Source organism: Pyrus communis, chromosome 13, assembly GCF_963583255.1.
Source record: "Pyrus communis chromosome 13, drPyrComm1.1, whole genome shotgun sequence".
Taxonomy (NCBI): Eukaryota; Viridiplantae; Streptophyta; class Magnoliopsida; order Rosales; family Rosaceae; genus Pyrus; species Pyrus communis.
Window position 1 is genome coordinate 4,317,987 of NC_084815.1, and position 20,496 is coordinate 4,338,482.

Here is a 20,496-nt window from a genome sequence, read left to right on the forward strand (position 1 = left end):
TTCCTTAGTTAAGTAGGTAAAGGATCACCAACTCCTTGGTTAAAATCTCTCTCTCTCTCTCTCTCTCTCTCTCTCTCTCTCTCTCTCCCTCCCTCCCTCTCCCCCCCCAAAAACAAATCCCAAATTGTGCGATCTGGGTGCACGAGTGGAAGGAGGGGGATCGCGAGTGCGTGGAGGCGAAGACGATGTGGGGTGCGGTGGCAGCTGCGGTGGAGGAGGGACTGGATCTCTCCCATTTATCTGTGGGTGTATCATCAGCCTCGGCGACGAACTCCGGCGAGAGCCGTTGAGTTTGAAGCCTACCGGGTTTTACATTTTTTAAATTTTTTATCAATTTATTAATTTATTAATTTTATTAATTTTATATTATGGCTGACGTCGTTCTGACGGTCAGTCCATGTCACATTGCTTTCGGACGCTCGGGCCGGCACGAATCGCCGGGCCTCTCGCTTGGGCCTGCTCAGGCTCGCTCGCGAGCACACGCTGGGTTTCATCACTAGGGCTACATGGCCCTGTTCCTGCGCCTGTCCCTCGGGCTGGAGCACACGATGGACTTGCTCTCAGTGGGGCTTTTTTAAGGGTGAAAATGTTTACACTAGAAGTGCAAAGAATAAAAAAGAAAAAAAGAAAAGAAAAAGGATATTGGTATTGTTGTGATCTCGTTTATGCGAACCCCACTCTCGATAACTTGGGGTTGATTGAAGCTATTGGGTTTTGATAATCTTCTGGTCAAAGATAATGCTAAAAACCAGACAGATCTTGGGCTGTTCGTCAGGCTTCGTTTCTCATCGCTGGAAGCCATATTCTAATACTTGTACTAGTAGTTCTACTACAAGTGGTAGCCTCTCCTTCCTCTCTACCTCCACCTGCTTTAACCCTTTATTATCTTATTCGTCTTCTTCCTCAACATTATTGCCCACAGCCACCGCCACTTGGTCGTCCTCCACTCGCCGCCATCGTTTTGGAGCTCTCAGCATGTCGTCGGCTCCTTCTGGGTCGAACCCAGGTGTCCCTTCTTCTTCAGCTGCGGTTCAGTCTGCTGTAAGCCTCTGTTTTCTTTTTTGCCTCTTTTTTTCCTTGAATGTTGGGTTTGATATGGATTTTGTGTTTGGATGTTCAATTTATTTGGTGGGTTCTGGTGAGTTTTGGTTGGTTTGATGCTGGCGTTGTGGGTTTTTGTTAGCTGTTGAAAATTTGAAACTAAACCACATGTTTATATCTAGTTTACAATCGAGGACAGATTTGGTTGACCTCTTGATTTGAGTATATTGGGTAATTAGAAGTTTCTTTTGGCATCCCTTTGGCTTCATTTGTAGTATTTGCAAGAAAAATTGGTAGACATGGCTCATAAGGACAATGGATTGTACCAAGTAAATAAGCTATGGAATCAAAGTGGGGTGTATAAAGATTGCAGCTTTTCCCATTTGCTTAAGCTTTAACAAGTCATCATCTATGTTTTCTACAACAAATACTTGATGTTATATATTATAGATTACAAGCCAAAGTGAGCGTTTCATGTTTACTTTTCTAAATTTTCTTTTTGTTTATTGATTCATACTTTCTTTACAAATTTATTTTCTATTCCTATGAAGGGCAATGCTCGTAAGATTAATTTCTGCCAGTTGTGTGGTGGTCCAACAAAGCATGAGATACCCAACGGTGAGGAGAAGATACGAGCTATTTGCACAGTTTGTGAGAGGATTGCCTATGAGAACCCGAAAATGGTATACTATTCAAGTTAGAGTTTATTTTTCAATTGAATTATTGAGTTGTGCATGTGCCAATCCATGAAAAAATGATCTTAAGTTTTTCAGGTTATAACAAACTTTGTAGCATTTGGGAATTTTTCACTTTACTGTTTCGTAGAAGTTTTTGTTGATTCCAAAATCTGATTTTGATGGTAATGAAAAATAAGTTTAACTGTGTTATTTCTTCACCTGTTGTATTAGAGTCAAACCAGATTGGATAATCCGAAAGGCTACCCTGGTTCTTTTCCCCAGCAAATACATTTTAGGATATTTCTGTCTAATAGATTTGCTATGCATGTGTGCCTTCACATACTGACACATCTGTTCACTCTCACATACATTTATTTATTAGTAAGAGTAATTGGAGGTTAGTACAACCCCCATCTCACAGCCTTGCCAATCCTAAACCCTAATGCCCACCTCAAAGCCTCATCCAAACCCAATGCTCCAATTTCCTCTAATGTAACTCTGCTTGTACTACTCATCAGTTGGTCCTGCTCACTTTTTTCTTCTTTTCATCACCTGGAGTCAGTTTCTGTAATTGCACATGTAGAATAGATGCTATGGTTGAATTTGAAAAGGAGGAAGCTTTACAAATGTTATGTGCTCAGTTTTGAGTTTGAAGTTCCAGAGCCTATGGACACAGGATTTTGTTTGTCCTCTAAGTTTAGTCCTTTTTATGATATGTACTTTGCATATTAGGAGGAATTGTTTTATTTCAAATGTGACATTAATTTACGTATTGTTCAACTGATGTTAACAGGTTGTGGGTTGTCTGATTGAGCATGATAACAGGATCCTACTTTGCAAAAGGAAGATTCAACCATCATATGGCCTTTGGTATGTTTGTAAATGAATAAAGTGGCAACTTTTCATAGCGATGAATGTACTATATTGTATCTTTGATGTGTATCATAGTTTTAATTGTTGGGTGTTGTCATTTAGGACTCTCCCTGCAGGTTACATGGAAATTGGGGAATCAGCTGCAGAAGGAGCCATCAGGGAAACCCGGGAAGAAGCATGTGCCGATGTGGAGGTGCTGTCGCCTTTTGCTCAGTTGGACATCCCACTCATTGGCCAGGTAAGCAAGAAACTTCTCTGTTGTTTACCTTTTTCCTCAAAGATTAACAAATTCCTGTGCACTTGATAAAGATGTTTTTGCTTCTTGTGTTTTTTGGAGCAGACTTATGTAATTTTCTTAGCAAGGCTCAAGACACCCCATTTTTCACCGGGTCCAGAATCGTCAGAATGCCGGCTTTTTGCACTTGATGAGATACCTTTTGATTCTCTGTCTTTTTCGTCAATGGTTGTTACCTTAAAATTGGTATGGACGTCTTTCAGATGCTAACATATATTTGATTTCTTCTAGACATTTATCTTATATCACAGTTTCTTATCTCTTGTGGCTGCAGTATGTTGAAGATGTAAGGGCCGGAAAGATCAAGTTCCACTATGGTACCATTAATAAAAGGTAGATTCAATTAATATGATCTTCCAATTAGAAAAGAATAACGCAACTCCCATACTGAAACAAGTGCATTTTAAGGATAAAAACAATTCAGCCACTTCTAAAATTTGAATTATGCAATTTTGAGCTGTTCAAATTTGATTTCTGTTGAATGCTTTCCAATATCGAATATATCCTTATTGATATTGTATGTTTGGTGTTTGTTTTCAGGCCCGGCACAAGTCCTTCTGACAGTCATGCCTATACTTTAGATTATCATCTACAGTCATGACAAGAAGGTGAGTGATTATATCTTTATCTTTGGCATTGCTTGCCCACCTACAAGTATGATGTTTGTAACACTAATGTATTGAGTAACGGGTCAGTCCGTTATCTCTGTCTACAATGCCCTTAAAATAGTCTTCATCTATATGTTTGTTCAAGTGTTGTTATCAAAATCCAATATTTTTTACTTTCGGTTATGAATGATGAATCCACATTTTGGATTTTCATAATCTTGTTGCTTGCCAGTTGCAGAACCCAGTTGGTGTCTGAAAATTGGAGCTGAAACTTTTAAGCACATCGGTGACGTGGGGAGTGTATCTTCCTAGAAAAATGGAGCCGATATATCTTTGCCAACTCCAGAACTCACTGTTCCGATGGAGATTGGATGTTGGCTCTACTACTTGGATTCTGCATAATGTCAAATTATTCAGCCGTACGGTTGGTAGATGTGCATAGTTCTGGAGTTCTGTCTCAAAATGCCCACTTCTCCTGTAGAGAACCAAACTGTATAAAGCTTGAACAGAGATTCAAAAATCAATGAAAATTTTTCTTCAACTGATGTTGATTTCGGAACAAAGATTTATTTATTTTCAGGTGATAATCAAGGTTCCGCATTGAAGAATTTTTCGGTGTGACAGTATGTGCAGTGTTCACAAGTACGCGTTTCAAATAAGTTTTATACTATGTGTACTGTAAATTGTAACACCAGGTGGTGTTACAGTCGCATTGAAGAATTCTCTCATTTCTTAACTGGAAATTGATGTCAGCCAACTCAAAGTACATTGTACAAGAAACCTCAGATTTAGGGGTTTTTGGTCTGTGATTTGGATGGTCGATACTGGTTTTCAAGGCGATGAATCATCTTACCTTTTCTTTTTGGGAGGGTTTTGAAACTTAGTAAATTTGGTTGATGTCATTTTCAGTATGTTTTGCATTTGTTTGCGATTGCCGCAGATGAGAACCTTCACTCGTGCTATGCATGCATAAGGGCCGTCTTGAGTTGTTTTTTTTTTTTCCAAGTTTCAGGGCCTTACGTCCGCCTACATGATTTTATACGATGTCTTTTTAGACTTTGTTGAATGAATTAGTTGCCCGTTAATCATTAATTAATAGGTGGTAATATACAGAAAACTTGAAAGGTCGAGTCCTTTTTTAAGGTGAACCAAAAGCTCACGGTGCATTTTCTAATTAGCTCAAAAGATTAATACATGCTAACTAGATTCCCAACAATGTGTGATATTTTTCTTGTGCTCAAAACACGTAGTAGTTTTAAATACCATTATACAAGTGGTGAAAAGTTTTCATTTTTAGCTTTTTTAAAGTGTCCCGTATTCCGGACATATTAGAAAAAATCAACATCAACGTAAGTTATTTTCCATTGCTAAACATATCAACAACCTAAGTTATTATCCACTGCTAAACAAACCTAAGTTATGATCCAATGCTAAAGAAATCAACAAGTTGAACTTCACAAATAGTTCCAAAAGTCAAACCACAAATTTAAGGATAATGTAGGGCTTGTTTGGTATCCTATTTAAATTTTTTATAATTTCTCAAAACATTTTTTAAGAATTTTTCTTGAAAACAATTTTATTTAAGACTCAAAAATTTGTTTGGTATGCGATTTAAAATTTTTAAACCTTACAACTTCAATTGGAGAAATAGATCCAAAAAGAGGGTTGAGAGAGAAAGAGGAGAGAAGAGGAAAGAAAATAAGACATGATTGGATGAAAGAGAAAGAAAAGAGAGGATCGGAGGAGATAGAGAGGAAGAGGAGTGAGAGAAAGAACCGAGATATTGAATATAGCGAATTAAAGGAGAGTTGAAAAAAGGTCAAAAAAAAAAAAAAAAAAAAAAGAAGGGGGGAGAGGGAAATAAGAAAGGAGATAGAGATAGAGATAGATTTGGAGTGAAAGGGGAGAAGGGAGAGAAAAGAAATGAGTGATATTAAATTTAAAAACTTTAAAAACTCACCTTTTGTGTTTTTAGGGAATAAACTATATTTTTGAGTTAATCTTGAATTCAGTTTTTGAAAATAATCCTATCAAACAAGTTTTTGAGGGCTAAAACTTGAAAATTGTTTTTTAGTTTAAAAAGTTGAATTCAAATAGAGTACCAAACATGCTCGTAGTTTTCCAAAAAAAAAAAAATATTAAGGATAATGCTACGAGGAGACTAAATTTTTAAACTAAATTTACAAATCAAATAATGTGTTACCAATATAAAATAAACACATTAATCAATACTTAAGTATTAATCCAATCATTAACAACTACATCATTTAGTTTTCAAATTTAATTTAAAAAATTTGGTGTCCCAAATTTAATAAAAAATCACAACCAAGACCATCTAATTCTTTCACGTAGACCGTGATCACAAATAAGACATCAGACAAATTCCACAAAAACTCAGACCCCACATACTTTGAACAAATCGACTTCTTCAACCTAAGAGCAACTCCACCGTGGGTTATAGCCCAGTGGATTGGCAGCCATTTCATCCAATTGCCTCCTTCTCCTAGCTCTAGCTCATGCAGGCGATTGGGCTGAAAGGGGCCCAGTGAGAGGGCGGGCTCGAATCGCTAGCCCGAGAGTCTGAGGCCAAATGATGCATGGCTGACGTCATGATGATGTCATCCACGTTATAAAAAAATTTGTGTCAGGCGCATGTCACACACGTGCGCATCACCGACAACTTTTTAGTCCAGAAGTCTGAAATGTTACCATTGGTGGGGCACATGGCACCTTCTTGTCTATTGGATTTCAACGGATACTTTTTCTGGACCGTTGGATTTCCAATGGTAAAAAAAAATTTCAAACCTTCCGCAAACGGCTAGATGACGTGGCACAATATCAATTGTTGGATTTGAAATCAACGGTCCACGTTATTTGCCTTTAAAAAAAAGAAAAAAAAAGAAAAAGAATTAGATATATTACCGTTGTGCCACATGGCACAATCTGGAGAGTTGGATTTTAATTTTTTTTAATCCAACGGTAGAAATTAATTAAGTTAATAAAAAAAATGTTAAAAATTAATAAAAAATCCGAATTTTTTTTTTAAAATTTAAAAAAAAAAATTGATTTTACTGATTTTTTTTTAAAAATTAAAAAAAAAAAATTGATTTTACTTTTCTATAAATACATTCTCATTATCTTCTACCTTACACTACAATTTCATATTTTCTCAAATACTTTCAACCACATTCCAATCTTTCTCTCAAAGTTTCAATCCAATTGGTTTCCAACAAAATGACTAATGATGCAGGTATGAATTAGACGCTTATTGAAAATGTTACGTTGTGTTCTAACTGGGTTGAAGTTACTCATGATCCGATTACGGGTAATGAGATGTAGTTGCGAGAAATGTGGAGTTTTATTCATACCCTTTTTCTTGAGAAAATTGGTGGGAAAAGAACCAAAGAATCGATGTCCAGTAGTTGGGGAATACTCAGCCAATCGTTTAGTCTTTGGAGAGACGCCTCGGCACAAGCTAGTGGTAATATTCGAAGTGGGGAAAATTTCGCTGATCAGGTAACAATATATTATTTATTTGTTTGTACCATACCCAAATTTACATTAGCTACTTTGATTATAATTATTTCTTCACCGGCATTCTGTAGACACTTCAAGCACAAGCTTGGTATAATGCCAAAACCAAAAACACAAACAAATCATTCACTTGGTGGGAATGTTGGAATATTGTCAAAGATTGTCCTAAATTAAGAGTTGTGCATGTTGGTCCAGAAGTTGTCATGAACAACACCCCTCTACACTCAACGCCCAATCATGACTCGCGGTCAACCCGTTATCCAATTAGGCCTCAAGGTAAGAAGGCTTCAAGGAGAAAAGGGAGTGCATTGAAGAATGATTATGCAAAATATATGGAAGAACTTGCTCACCAAGGTGAATTGACTTTGGCGCGGGAAATGGCTAAATTTGAGGCTGATAAGGCTAGAGATGAGGCAAAAGCTGCATCTTGCATATTAGAACTCATTAAAGCCCGATTCGCATCATTATGCTCGATAAAAGGAATTAGGGAAGCTCCAATAGAAAAATATTGGAAGGGAAAAATACTTCGAAGATGAACCTGCTGCAGCTGCTGAGAGATTATTTCAAGCTAATGAGAGAGAAAGAGAGTTACTTAGGTAAGAAAGGGAAGCGCTTAAAGAAGAAAGAAGGTCTCAACAAAATCGTGACATTATGAAGGAGCCTGTAGAGGGGATGTCTCCAAATTCTAAATATTTTTGGAATTTGGAGAAAGCAGACATGGTGCGAAAGAGGCGTGCAAGAGAAGCGAGAGCAAGAAAAGATGGTCCTAGCACCACAAATTGGTTAGGTGATGATTTTCCATTCACGAGGGACTAGGGAATTTGTTTTTAATCAGACTCCATAATTTTCCAATCCCTTTGGGTTGTAATTTCTTATTTATTGAATAGAGTACTTTATGTTGTTTCCAATTTATTGAATTTAGTACTTTATTTAAACTAAGAGTATAATTATTTAATTGGGTACTTTATTTAAACTAAGAGAATCTTTATTTAAAGGACATAAACACACCAAATAAAATGACATAAACATACCAAATAAAATAAAAAAAACTCACTAAATGAACTTAAAAAACATACCAAATAAAATTAAATAAACACACCAAATAAAAACAAACACTAAATAAAAACAAACACACTAAATGAACTTAAGTTTCTTGAGCTTGTTTCAATTCCCATTGGTGCTCTATCAAGTCAAATTTCCAAGCATTGTGAATACATGAGTCTTGAAGTGAAGTATATCATTGAATGAGCCTTTCATTGTAACGTCCATCCTTTTGTAATGGCTCGTGTTGCACGGGTTCTTCGGTGGCGTCATGAGCACAATATATTTGTGTTCTGGAATTGTTCATCGTGTCTGGCTCATATTCATCAATGACATCATAATCATACTCATATTCCACAATCATGTTGTGAAGAATGATGCATGTTATCATGATGGATCGAAGCGACCCTAAATAAAATATTCTAGCAGCACCCTGACAATCGCCCAACGAGCTTGGAGGATATCAAAACAACACTTCACATCCTTCCTACACCTCTCTTGATAGCTTGCAAAGTGTTTTTCCTTTGCACTTCGTTGACGTGGCACTACTTTGACAAACGATGACCACCTTGGGTAAATGTAGTCTGCTAGGTAGTATGGCCCGTGGTACTTATGTCCGTTGACCCAGTACGTGACTCTTAGTGCTTTTCTTTGTAGGACATCGTTGAACACTGGGGATTGGGCAGGGACATTAAGGTCATTTTGAGCTCCTAGAGCACCGAAAAAAGCGTGCCAAATCCATGTATCAAATGATGCCATCGCCTCCTAAATGATACTTTTTGCTCATTTTCTGTTGCCATAAGCTCCTTACCATGCACTTGGACATTTTTTCCAGGTCCAGTGCATTGACTTCTAATCATCCCAAAAAAACCTCGCATCTCGCCCTTCTTCAGAAGCCTTTGCAAGTCCATCTTAGTAGGTCTCCAGAGGTACTCTGTGGTGTAGATAGATTCGATTGCGGAGCAAAACCTCATTAGGGACTCAAGAATGGTTGATTTTCCCATCCTCGCTATCTCATCCACTTGGTTTGCAGATGCTCTATATGCAAGCATCCGCAAGGCAGCAGTAATTTTTTGCTCAGGAAGGAGACCTATAACACCAAACGTATCTTTCTTTTGCATAAAGTAAGAATCATGCTTGCAAACATCAATCATGATTTTGTTGAACAAATGTCGTTCCATTCTAAAACGACGCCTAAAGTATGTATTAGGGAATGCACTGTTACAGACAAAATAATCCCCAAGAAATCCATACTTCGTTGTTGCCTTGTCACATCTCGACTTGGGGTCCATCACATCCTGGGCTCAACTCCGCCGTAGCACGATATTGTCCACTTTAGACTCCGACCACGCCCTTACAGTTTTGTTTCTGGGAACTCACACGAGAACTTCCCAGCGGGTCACCCATCCTGGGTTTGCTCTCACGCAAACTCGCTTAACTTCGGAGTTCCAATGAACTCCAAAGCCAGTGAGACCCCAAAAGGCCTCGTGTTAGGTCGAGATAAGAATATACATATAAGGCTTACATGATCCACTCCCCTGGACGACGTGGGATGTTACATGCCCGCTTCTATCAATGTTTGAGGAACGGTTAGGCTTGAAGATATGAGCCACAACTTGGATGACTCGACGGTAATGTGAGGCTCTTTGGTTTCTTGTTTCGTCATCTCTCTTTCTACGTTCCTCATCTTCTTCCTTTTCCATCTCATTTTCGCCCACCTGGAGATTGAACATTAATTCCTATTGCTTAAACAGTTCTTTCTCTTACTCATCGATTTCCCCCAACATTCTTGAAGAAGACATTGTAAGAAGGTAGCATAAATTATGAATAATGATAGAAATTTTGATTTTGGTGTGTGATTTCTTAGGATGGATGGTGGGTTATATAGAGGAAAAAGAAAGGATTAGGTTGTAGATAATGCCACGTGGCATGCCGTCATTCATTAAAATTTTGATTGAAATATATCCTCAAAGATTGTAAACAGATTGCGACACGTAGCGCAACGTGATTGGTTAAAAATCTTATCGGAAATCTATACTCAACGATTCTGAAAAGGTAATGACATGGGGCACGACGACATTGGATAAAAATCTTATCGAAATCTATCACCAAAAATTGTCTTTTCGGATAATGACATGTAGCGCAACGAGAACGATTAAAAATCTTATTTGAAATTACAAATAAAATTATTTTGTATTATTTATAAAATAAAAAATACTACTGTTTTATTGCCTATTGCCATGACTATTTAGTTAGGGATGGAGATGCAAAAGGTAACTAGTATTCATTAAGGTCATCTCCAACCGAAGGGTCTAGAGGGTTGAAAATAAGCTGAAAACGTCCCCAATCGAGGGTTAGGCCAGAGGGTTCTTGGAATCTGAGAGGGCCCCACAGAATTTGAAAGGGCCAAAAGGCTAGAGAGCTGGCTGCAGCCCGGGGTTGGCCAGAAGAAAACATTAATCCTGTCGGTTATAACTGACAGAATTAATGTTTTTCATTTTACAGTTTTATTATTATTATTATTTACAAAATTTTTCCTATAACTTCTATTTTTCATATATTTTTTTAAATTCTATTTTTTTCCTATAACTTTTATTTTACAAAATTTGTTTCATATTTCTTTTAAATTCCATTTTTTTCAAATAACTTCTATTTCACAGAATTTGTTTCATTTTTCTATTTCACAAAATTTATTTCACATTTTTTTTAAATTATATTTTTTTCCTATAACTTCTATTTCACAAAATTTGTTTCATATATTTTTTAAATTATATTTTTTTCCTATAACTTCCTAAGCCATTATACAACATTAAATTAAATTAAGTAACATGAAACAATATTAAACAATATGAAACAACATTAAATAACATTAACCAACATACAAATTATATAACATAAAAAAAAACATTTAACAACATGAAACTTAAACAACATTTTTAAAAACATTTAACAACATAAAACTTAAACGCCTACTCCATGCTTCTTTTGGCCCAAAGATGTGCAACAAGATCCTGTTGTAGGTACTTATTTGTGGCACGAGAACATATCATTCTATAGCGCCTCATGTACTCATTTATAGAGAGACTACCAGTTCTTGGATTGAAAGGCAAATTAGGTCCATCATATATTTTTGCACGAGCCCTTCTCGCCCACTTTGGGTAGATGCCATCTGCCAAGTAATACCCCATATTGTATTGACGGTTGTTGATGTAGTAGTCAAGTTGAGGTGCTTTACCTTCCGTTAAGTTATTGAAAAGGGTTGAACGCCCAAGAACTGTAATATCATTTTGGGATCCAGTGACTCCAAAGAAAACATGCTAGATCCATGTGTCATATGAGGCAACCGCCTCTAACACAACATTTGGCTTTCTCGACCTTCCGCTAAAGCCTTATTGCCATCCGGTGAGACAATTCTTCCAATCCCAATGCATGCAGTTTAATGACCCTATCATGCTTGGAAACCCACGATTTTCATCTTTGCAAGGAGCCGATTCAGATTTTCTTGATTTGGCTCGTGGAGGTACTCGTCTTTGTAAACCTGAACAATTGTGTCGCAAAATTATTCAAGAGTATAAAGGCATGTAGACTCAGACATACCATGGGTTTCATCCATCGAATCAGCTGGGGAGCCATAGGCCATCATTCGGAGTGCAACAGTAACCTTCTGATGAGGTGAGAAACTGGGGTGGCCTGCTCTGTCTCGCTTTTGTTGAAAGTATGGATTGACCTGCTGAACATCACGAAGTAAAAGCTCGAAGACATGACACCTCATCTGGAAGAGACGTCTGAAATCCTCTTCTGTGTACACTGAATTAGGGTTAAAGTAGTTGCTCCTCAGATTGGCATGCGCCATCGCTCTGTTTCGTTGTTTGTAAGAGCGACCATCAACAGAAGCACCCCATTAAGGTTGTTCCTCAGTTGGCTGACACACCATGGCCGCAGCCATGGCTGCTGCTCTGTTTTGTTTGTTGCACTTTACTTGAACTTCTTCATTAGACTCCTCATCTTCTCGTCTCATTTGTGCCCATTTTGCTTTCAATTTGGAATTGGATGAGGACTCCCAGTTGGAATCCGAAGATGATCCAAAGTTGGAATTCATTGCAAACTTGAATTGAAAAAGATTGAATTGAAAGAGATTGAATTGAAATAGATTGAATCCTATTTATAGCAAAAAAAAATTCAAATCCAACGGCTAGCTGACGTCACTTAGCCGTTGGATTTGAATTTAAGTTGTAGTTTTTAAATAATAAATTATGTTTGGCCCTATGACCCTTTGGTCCTCGGTTGGATACAGTTTTTTGTGACAAGGCTAAAATGAGCCTTATGATCATTTGGCTCTCGGTTGGAGATGGATGTAGATATGATCTTGTATTGTTCATTAAAATATTAATATCTTGGAGGACCAGATGACTAAAACGAGCCACCCTTGATTAGAGATTATCTAAAGACAGTTATTGTTCATGAGAGGGAATTCAATAGGAAGTTGCCCCACGATCTTTGATACGTTGGAGTTGCTCTAAAAGTCGTTTTACTTGACCTTCAGTCTTCACATGGCCCTAATTGGAAATTAGGGTTTTCGAGTAAGTATGAATCTCCGACTTCGATCCTTTCAATCTAAACCCTAACCATTCGATCCAATCAGACTCCTGATCATTCTTCATGGACAAATCCAATTCCTTCAAAGCCACCCAGAATCCATGGAGCGCCGATTTCGGACTCGGCGCCACCGATCGGAGATTGGCGTTTTCCCGCCAAGCCTCGTTCCAGCAGTACCGCGAACCACCGCACACGCCTGTCTCCATCAATCTCAACGACTCCGAGGCCACGCCGTTTCTCTCCCGGAGCGTGTCGAGTATAGACGTTCCGCCGGGGGAGTATTTGACGGAGGAAAGCGACAAGCTTTTCGGGGACCGGAGCGTTTCGGCCGAGAAATTGTCGGTTTTGGTGCTTTTCGAATCGGTGTTTCGGATCTTGAGGTCCGGAAACCGGTATATGAAGAGGTTGTTCTTGTTGATTTCGCTTAATGTGGCGTATTCGACGGTGGAGTTATTTATTGGACTCTTCACGGGACGTATAGGTTCGTAAATCGCCATTAATTGCCTAAATTTATATGAAACTTGCGATGTTATTGCTCGACTTTTGGTTGAATTGTTGTTTTGGTTCGTTTTCAGGTTTGGTGTCGGATTCCTTTCATTTAAGTTTTGGTTGTGGCTTATTAACGTTTTCATTGTTCGCTATGGCGGCTTCTCGAAAGAAACCGGATGGAATTTACACTTATGGGTGAGATTGTTAGTAAGATGAGCTGGAGTATTAATGTCTTTGGGCATAATTTGGATTGAGAATAATGTGTATGTAATGACTTCCTTTTATTCGTTTAATCAGGTATAAAAGGCTAGAAGTTTTGTCTGCTTTTACCAATGCTGTAAGTATCTCACATTTCCCATATCATGGCAATTTTACCCGCTTTCGGCTTTTCCTAATAAATTAGGAAGCTTTCCGTATGCAATTTCTCTATTTTTAGGTGAGGATGCTTGCGTAGCATTAGTATTTTGAGACACTTTGATTCTTTTATTTTTGGTGTCCTGTGGACATTACTTGTGTCTTACAACGGACTTGGCATTGATTTGAGAATAGTCCGTATCTCAACTTGTTACATCTTTTATGTATCTCAACTTGTTGCATTGGATGAGATTGCCATCCCTTTTCTTTTCATTTGATCATAGTATTGGATTAGTTTCTTTCATATTTCCTCTCGGCTAATATATGGACTTTGTTTTGATTCTGCTGCACATGTAGACAGCTGTTTCTTTTGTTTATGTCATTCTCATTGGCCGTCGAAGCACTTCACGCATTCATACAGGATGAATCTGAACACAAGTAAGTTGGTTATGCAAACTACAATGATCTGACATTCGACAATTCAAGGTCCTTTTCCAGTGATTGTGTCAACGGAACTTTGCTCTTCCCCATATTTTTTATTTTGGCATATACACTTTTTGCTTCTGGGATCTCACTATTTCATTTGCTTTCACTGTTGTTCCAAAATATTCTATATATGTTTATATTATTTCATGTGTCTTCAGATGGTTGTCTTTGTAGTCTATTAAAAATCTCCTAGCGTGGTCAACTGACTTGCTAAGAAATTACTATTTAAGACTAATTCTGAGAAAGTTAAGTTTGGTATAACATTGAAGTATAGTTCTAATATTGTCTTGTGGCACATTATAAAGATCTGCTGTATCTTTACCAGATGTTTTGTAGGTTCACATATTTAATAAGTATCTCTGACTTAAACTGGGCTGACTGACAAGGGTATCAGATAATGATTTTATTTTAATGTGATCTCATGATTTGGTACTCCGTTCATACTTATGTATTTATCTAATAAATTGGGCCAGGATTACCACTGGTCTATTCATCAGTAGGCAAACTACTGTGGTAGAAAGTTTTTGGTTCCTCCTTTTGTGGTTATAGTTTTTATTCTGATGGATTTTGTTGTCTGCCAATTATATGGTTGTAGGCATTACTTGATTGTTTCGGCTGTGACAAATCTACTGGTGAACCTTATTGGCGTTTGGTTCTTCAGAAATTATGCTCGTGTAAATCTTGGTAAATTTTCAGCTGTATGTTATGTTTTGGCATTGAGAACCATTTGTGATTGTCTTGACCATCTATGAAATTCACCATGGTATTTGTTTCTGAGACTTGCCCTTAACTCACATAAAAAATTGCCTCAGTTAGTCTAGTTATAAAGATTGTCACTGTTCTTTTGCTTTCTTTTGAAAGTTCAGGATAGTGGACTTAGTATATACATTGGCGCGCAACTTAGTTAAAACTTGGCATCAAAGGCCACAAAAATCATCCTTGTTTTTGCCCCAACCTAAATAATTGCAATAGTACAAGAGTAGTAGAAAGATTTTGGCCTAACAGTCGGAAAGTAAAGTTTTCCATGACACATCAGAATGGTGCGGTTACTTTCCTTACACATATATTAGCTTCATGGTATGTTGGTCGTATTTTCTGGAGACCACTGGTATTGGTGTATTCATCGGTGTTTGGTTTAGCCTTTATGATCTTTGTGCATCCTAATTTCGTGCCTTCGTATCATCACAAAACAAAAATGGATGCTATTGGTAAATGTGTGGGATATGATTACTATGTGCACTTTGTATCAATGACTCATTGCCCTTTTAAGGGATTTATTTTTGAGTATGAGCATTGGGAATGATATTTTTTGGTTTCCTTCCCTTACTTTTGTTTTATGTGGTGGCCATATGTCATGCAGTTTATAGAAATGCAGAAGATATGAACAATCACTCAGTTTGCCTGCATGTTCTTGCAGATTCAATTCGCAGGTACAACATCCTCCCCTTGTTATCTTTTTTTGTTTAGCACACTAATTACCTTTTTGAATACATGTAACAACATAAATATTGTCTTGCCAGTCCGTCTGGCAGCATACGAAGATTATACTGCCACACTGAATTTAGACCTTTAATCAGTTTATTCTTATTAGAAGTTCTGTTCCAGATTGCCAACATAAGTTGGGCGAGACCCTATGTAATTATATATTTATCATGTGAACTTCTATCTGAAGCTGGTATATGGAAATTTGTTTCCCAGTGCAGGGGTGATATTGGCATCCTGGTTTCTGTCTATTGGGTGAGTAAATAATGCTTGGCCTTCTGTCTATTTTTCTTCTCTTTTGTTTGCCTTGATTTGATATCTGTTTTCAACTATGTAGGGTTCAGAATGCAGAGGTTTTGTGTTTCGGATTAGTTTCAGCTGCAGTTTTTATGCTTGTAATGCCATTATTTAGAGCGAGTGGTGGTATTCTACTCCAAATGGCACCACCGAACGTTCCACCTTCAGCATTGAGCAAATGCTGGCGACAGGTATATTATATTTGCTGCATCATGGCTCAATCCTAATGTTTTGTTAGCAATCGAGTTATTGATGTTTGTATTGACATTATGTTTTTGTCAGATTACTGCCCGTGAAGATGTATCTGAAGTTTCACAAGCACGGTTTTGGGAATTGGTTCCTGGTCATGTTGTTGGGTCGATTTCAGTACAGGTAACAATTATTGTAAATAACTTCTGTACTAAGTGCATGTTGATGCAGTCAATTTTCTATAGGGATATCCTACCTTTACGGGTCTGATTTTAGTCGATGATGCTAACAGGTGAAGAAAGGAATAGACGATCGCCCCACTCTTCAATATGTGCACGGTTTGTACCATGATTTGGGAATACAGGACTTGACAGTGCAAGCTGACAATGTCTGAGAATTTTTCTTTTTGGGTTGGTTTCTGCATTGTTTGGTAGTTGGGTGAAGATAGTATTGGATTCATGTCTGAGATGTCGATTTGTCACAACTTTTTTCGTTTGAAACCAAATTTCCGATATAAGAGGAATTTAATCGGATCCGTGTCATTGTAATCAAATATTCTTCTCTTTTATTCAAGAAAAGTAGTTGCGGTGGTGGCGGAGGTTTACGATTCCGCTGGTGTTTCATTCATTTGCATTTTGTTGTCTGATCTTATAGCTTCGTATGCTGGTACAACCACGGTATATATCGGCCGTTGATACAATGCGAAACCCTTTTCGGTTTCATAGAATAAAATGAAGAATACATTTGAACGACTTGGCAACTCTTTTCGGTTTGCATTACGATCCATTTAAACGGCCGTTGATACAATGCGAAACCCGAGCCACCAACATAAGAAGGGCGGGTAGCAGATGCACCAAACATCATAAGATTAAGAAGTGGGAGCGGTCGTGTGATGTTTGAGCTTGGGACATTGCCTTCGAAGGAGAACCTGATGGTGAGGATGGAGAAGGAGAGGGGCTTGGACTCTCGACTGAATTTTCTAGTTAACTAGCATCGCAAAATCTTCCTCCTGTTTGTAATTGAATATGAATTTGTCGCCGACATGAAATTCTTTTGATGAAGCCCACTCGTAATCAACCGCACCAATGGAAGTCCACCCTTCTAATCGCCGCCAACCGTGTAAACAGTAGCAGTAGGAATTCTATTTAGGAATAATATTAACGAGGCAGAATTCCATTTACAAAAACTCACACACAAACCACCGCTCCATTTGATTTTCGTTAGATGAGTTTCATTGAATTTATTTACTACCCAAGTATCGAAATTCAAACTTTCTTAACGGAAATCAACGACCACTTAATAATTCCTTATTTTTATGCTGCTTGAGTTGAGAAATGTGGCTTTTGTATTTTGAATTTCTGTGGAGCCTCAGCCATGGAAGTGATGTGCTAGTAATTCTTTAACTTTGAATGCTTTTTATTCATGGGATCACCGGAGATTTGCTGCCAGGGTTGATTAGTTTCCGGTTAAAATACTAACACGAACATCTTTGGTTGTTCTGAGGTAACATAACAACGAAACATCAGTGAATTCTAAACCTGTTGAATTTGATATGGGAGGAAGAAACCAATGCCCTGGAATAAGACGCAGCATTGTCTACAGCCTGCAGGGAAATAAGCCCTTGGCCTTTCCTAAGCTGATTTAATTACAAGAACGAAGCTTAAAGCGATGGTTATGAGTAAATCAAGTGCTTCAGTAAAACTTCTGTTACTAAATAACATGCGTGTTACGATACATACGAACAAGCATAATATATACACACAATAATAGACATATATTTCTATATATATTTACAATGTAAGAAAATGTGACTAGCCAAATTATTTCTGTTACAAAATTACACTTCCAGAACACCAAGGCTTTTCTTGATTTCTGATTTGGCTGTATTAGTAATCTTCCACTGAGTTCTGTTAGTGAAGTAATTTAGCCTCCAGCCACATCAGATTCTGTATCATCTTTGAACGATGGAGGCATGGCTGGCCACACAAAAGCAGGTCGTTCTTTGGGCAAAGCTGGCGGATCCGCTTCCCTTGTAAGAACCATAAGGACAGTTCTCATAGATGGCCTCTCATGTGGGTTAGGGTGGCAACACGATAACCCCAACATCAACACGCATGCCATATCAGCCTCGTCGATGTCTCCATCCATTCTTGAGTCAACAGCATCAAGGATCCTTCCTCTGCTATAAAGATCCCACAGGCAATACACTATGCTGTTATTGTAGTTGTTCTGCTTGTTTTGATTACCAGGCCTTCGTCCGCAGACAACTTCTAGCATAAGAACACCAAATGCATAAACATCCGTCTCAACAGTAGCCCTTCCAATAAGAAATGTCTCCGGAGCCATGTAGCCTGGTGTTCCTGCAATCTCATTCGTGGAGTGGTGAGTCAAGTTACTGTGCTGAATGGTACGAGCGAGTCCAAAGTCTCCCAGCCTCGCGTTGAAATCTGAGTCCAACATGATATTGCTGGCTTTGATGTCTCGGTGAAGCACTCGCTTCTCACATCCATTGTGAAGATAATCTAGCGCCTGAGCTACTCCAAATATTATGCTGCGCCTTCTTTCCCAGCTCAGTGTTGGTTTCCCTATCTCTGTGCCAAAACTCTCATCCCTGAATACAAATCTGTCTAGGCTTCCATTTGGCATGAACTCATAGACGATAAGAAGCTCATGGCTTTCGTAGCACCATCCAATTAGTTTGACCAGATTTTTGTGACGAAGGCTGCCAATTGTGGTGACTTCTGCTATGAATTCTTGCTTGCCTTGACGTGAATCCTTTGAGACTCGCTTGACAGCCATCTCTTTGTCTCCCAAGAGTCCCTTATAGACAGTTCCAAAGCCACCTTTTCCGAGCTTGTTCTTGGGATTGAATCTGCCTGTTGCTCCTTGAAGTTCTTTCAGTTTGAATTTTGTTGGAGCCATGGAAGTTGTTTTAATCTCATCTTCAATCCTCGGAAGCACCTCCTGCTTTGCACCTTGTCTTTTCCTGAAAAAGTAGTAACAAACTCCAGTTACCAAAAGGAGTACTACTACTGGGACCGTAATCCAAACCCACAGCAGGTTTGAATTTTCATCTATATGCGACGAGTGGAAGTCCCAAGATAGGATGCAATTTAGCTGAGTGTTATTGCTCGTGGAAGCTGAGAATCCCACATAGGCCTCCCTCGAAAGATAGGCAGAGAGATCGAGGGTGTGAGCCAGAACTGGAGTATTATTCATTCCTTCCCTAGTTTTATTGGTCTGGGAAACAAAGACAGCGATGTTCTGGCTGTCATACTCAATTCTCACTGTGTAATTGGTTTCGCTTGATAGATGAACACCATAGCCAAGCAAAGGCACTTGTTGAATCGAGTAAACGCTGTTTACGTCCAACCCCACGTGGTTGTCATCCACATCTTCCGAGTAGCTCTTTCTTGTGTCGAATTCTACTGCCACTATTTTAGCTTCAGCAGATCCGTTTGACTTTGCATTTACAATTCCAAGCCATTCCCCCTCGCTGTTGTCAGGAAGAGTGGGACTTTCTGTTAAGATAAAGGCCAATCCTTCACCACCTGGATTGGTTTTGGGAGTGATGTTCAGCACAAAGGTAGAATTGAAAGATGCTACTCTGCGATCACCGTCTTCGCCCTTCCCCCACAACTTGAACGGTTTTTTATACAAAAACCTTCCAGCTTGGTGCTTGATCGAACCCACGTTACTAACATCAGGAGTCACCTGGATGGCCTTTAAATATATGCGTGAATATTCGGATCGAACAAAATCCTTCTCATCAACGCTGTCTCGAAATGTGGGATAGCTAAAACTCAAGCTTCCTGCTGGAGTAAAAGCACACAAGTGCAAGAGGGCTAGTAGGAAGACGGCAGACGTTTGCAGTAAAGGAATTTCCATCCTACTCATGAAGATTTTCCGGTAGAGTTTGAGAGACCGAGAAATCGAAGGATGAAGGAGCTATCAAGGTGGAAGAAGAAGGAGAAGGAGGACATGGTCTATTGCAAAATATTTAAGCTAATTGATGTCAGACAGATGACTTGTATCAGAAGGAAGCTTTTTTTGTCAATTTCTCTACTTGTCGATTTGAATAGAATGAGATAAACAAACAAGGGACTTAGAATATCATATTATTTAGCATCATGGTCACTGAATTCATTTTTTATGCTTCTATCCTGTTTTTCTCGTTACGAAACTACAACGAAAGTTCCTTGCCAACTGACACGATCAGGAAGAAATGAGAAAACACAAATTTAAGAGGAAAAAGTAGGTCAAAATGAAAGTAAATGAGAATGAATTAAATGGATCAGGACGCTAAGGTGATAGTGAACTTATTTAATGTAAATTGTTCTTTTATAATAGGCCAACAAATAGATTAGTATTCTTACTCACGATCATTTGGTTTAGCGGCATACAATCTCTATTTTGTTGGTTAAAAAAACCTTAGTTATCATGTTATGGCTACTTTATTTAACCTTTGAAAAATCATCAGGTTAAGAGGCCAGCGTTTGAACGAGTGAACAAAAATAAGAATAAAAATTGCTAC

The 20,496-nt window shown here is 38.3% G+C and overlaps 5 protein-coding genes across 6 annotated transcripts; 2 read left to right on the top strand and 3 right to left on the bottom strand.

Annotated features, from left to right (window-relative positions):
* The first annotated feature begins 507 nt into the window (after positions 1–507).
* LOC137713460 (nudix hydrolase 23, chloroplastic-like) lies at positions 508–4,035 on the top strand. Of its 2 annotated transcripts, none has more exons than XM_068452759.1 (8): positions 508–1,041; positions 1,593–1,724; positions 2,512–2,588; positions 2,694–2,829; positions 2,932–3,072; positions 3,161–3,219; positions 3,427–3,494; positions 3,733–4,035. In XM_068452759.1, exons 1-7 carry the CDS (start codon positions 739–741, stop codon positions 3,485–3,487), a joined length of 909 nt encoding a protein of 302 aa, XP_068308860.1. In that variant the 5' UTR covers positions 508–738; the 3' UTR covers positions 3,488–3,494; positions 3,733–4,035. The 2 variants fall into 2 exon arrangements, with proteins under 2 accessions (XP_068308860.1, XP_068308859.1); XM_068452758.1 differs by having other exon boundaries at positions 509–1,041; positions 3,727–4,035.
* Positions 4,036–8,779: 4,744 nt separating this feature from the next.
* On the bottom strand, positions 8,780–9,361 carry LOC137712104 (uncharacterized). The gene has a single exon (XM_068451247.1). It carries the CDS (start codon positions 9,359–9,361, stop codon positions 8,780–8,782), a length of 582 nt encoding a protein of 193 aa, XP_068307348.1.
* A 2,097-nt stretch (positions 9,362–11,458) lies between these two features.
* Positions 11,459–11,922, bottom strand: LOC137712105 (uncharacterized). Its single transcript, XM_068451248.1, has 2 exons — positions 11,667–11,922; positions 11,459–11,607 (listed from the first exon to the last, which is right to left on the bottom strand). Exons 1-2 carry the CDS (start codon positions 11,920–11,922, stop codon positions 11,459–11,461), a joined length of 405 nt encoding a protein of 134 aa, XP_068307349.1.
* Positions 11,923–12,575: 653 nt separating this feature from the next.
* On the top strand, positions 12,576–16,586 carry LOC137712947 (metal tolerance protein C2). The gene is made up of 10 exons (XM_068452155.1): positions 12,576–13,146; positions 13,241–13,349; positions 13,452–13,491; positions 13,870–13,946; positions 14,590–14,678; positions 15,355–15,424; positions 15,693–15,731; positions 15,814–15,964; positions 16,056–16,145; positions 16,255–16,586. Exons 1-10 carry the CDS (start codon positions 12,729–12,731, stop codon positions 16,354–16,356), a joined length of 1,185 nt encoding a protein of 394 aa, XP_068308256.1. The 5' UTR covers positions 12,576–12,728; the 3' UTR covers positions 16,357–16,586.
* Positions 16,587–17,782: 1,196 nt separating this feature from the next.
* On the bottom strand, positions 17,783–19,859 carry LOC137712061 (probable L-type lectin-domain containing receptor kinase S.5). The gene has a single exon (XM_068451208.1). It carries the CDS (start codon positions 19,857–19,859, stop codon positions 17,886–17,888), a length of 1,974 nt encoding a protein of 657 aa, XP_068307309.1. The 3' UTR covers positions 17,783–17,885.
* Positions 19,860–20,496: the final 637 nt, after the last annotated feature.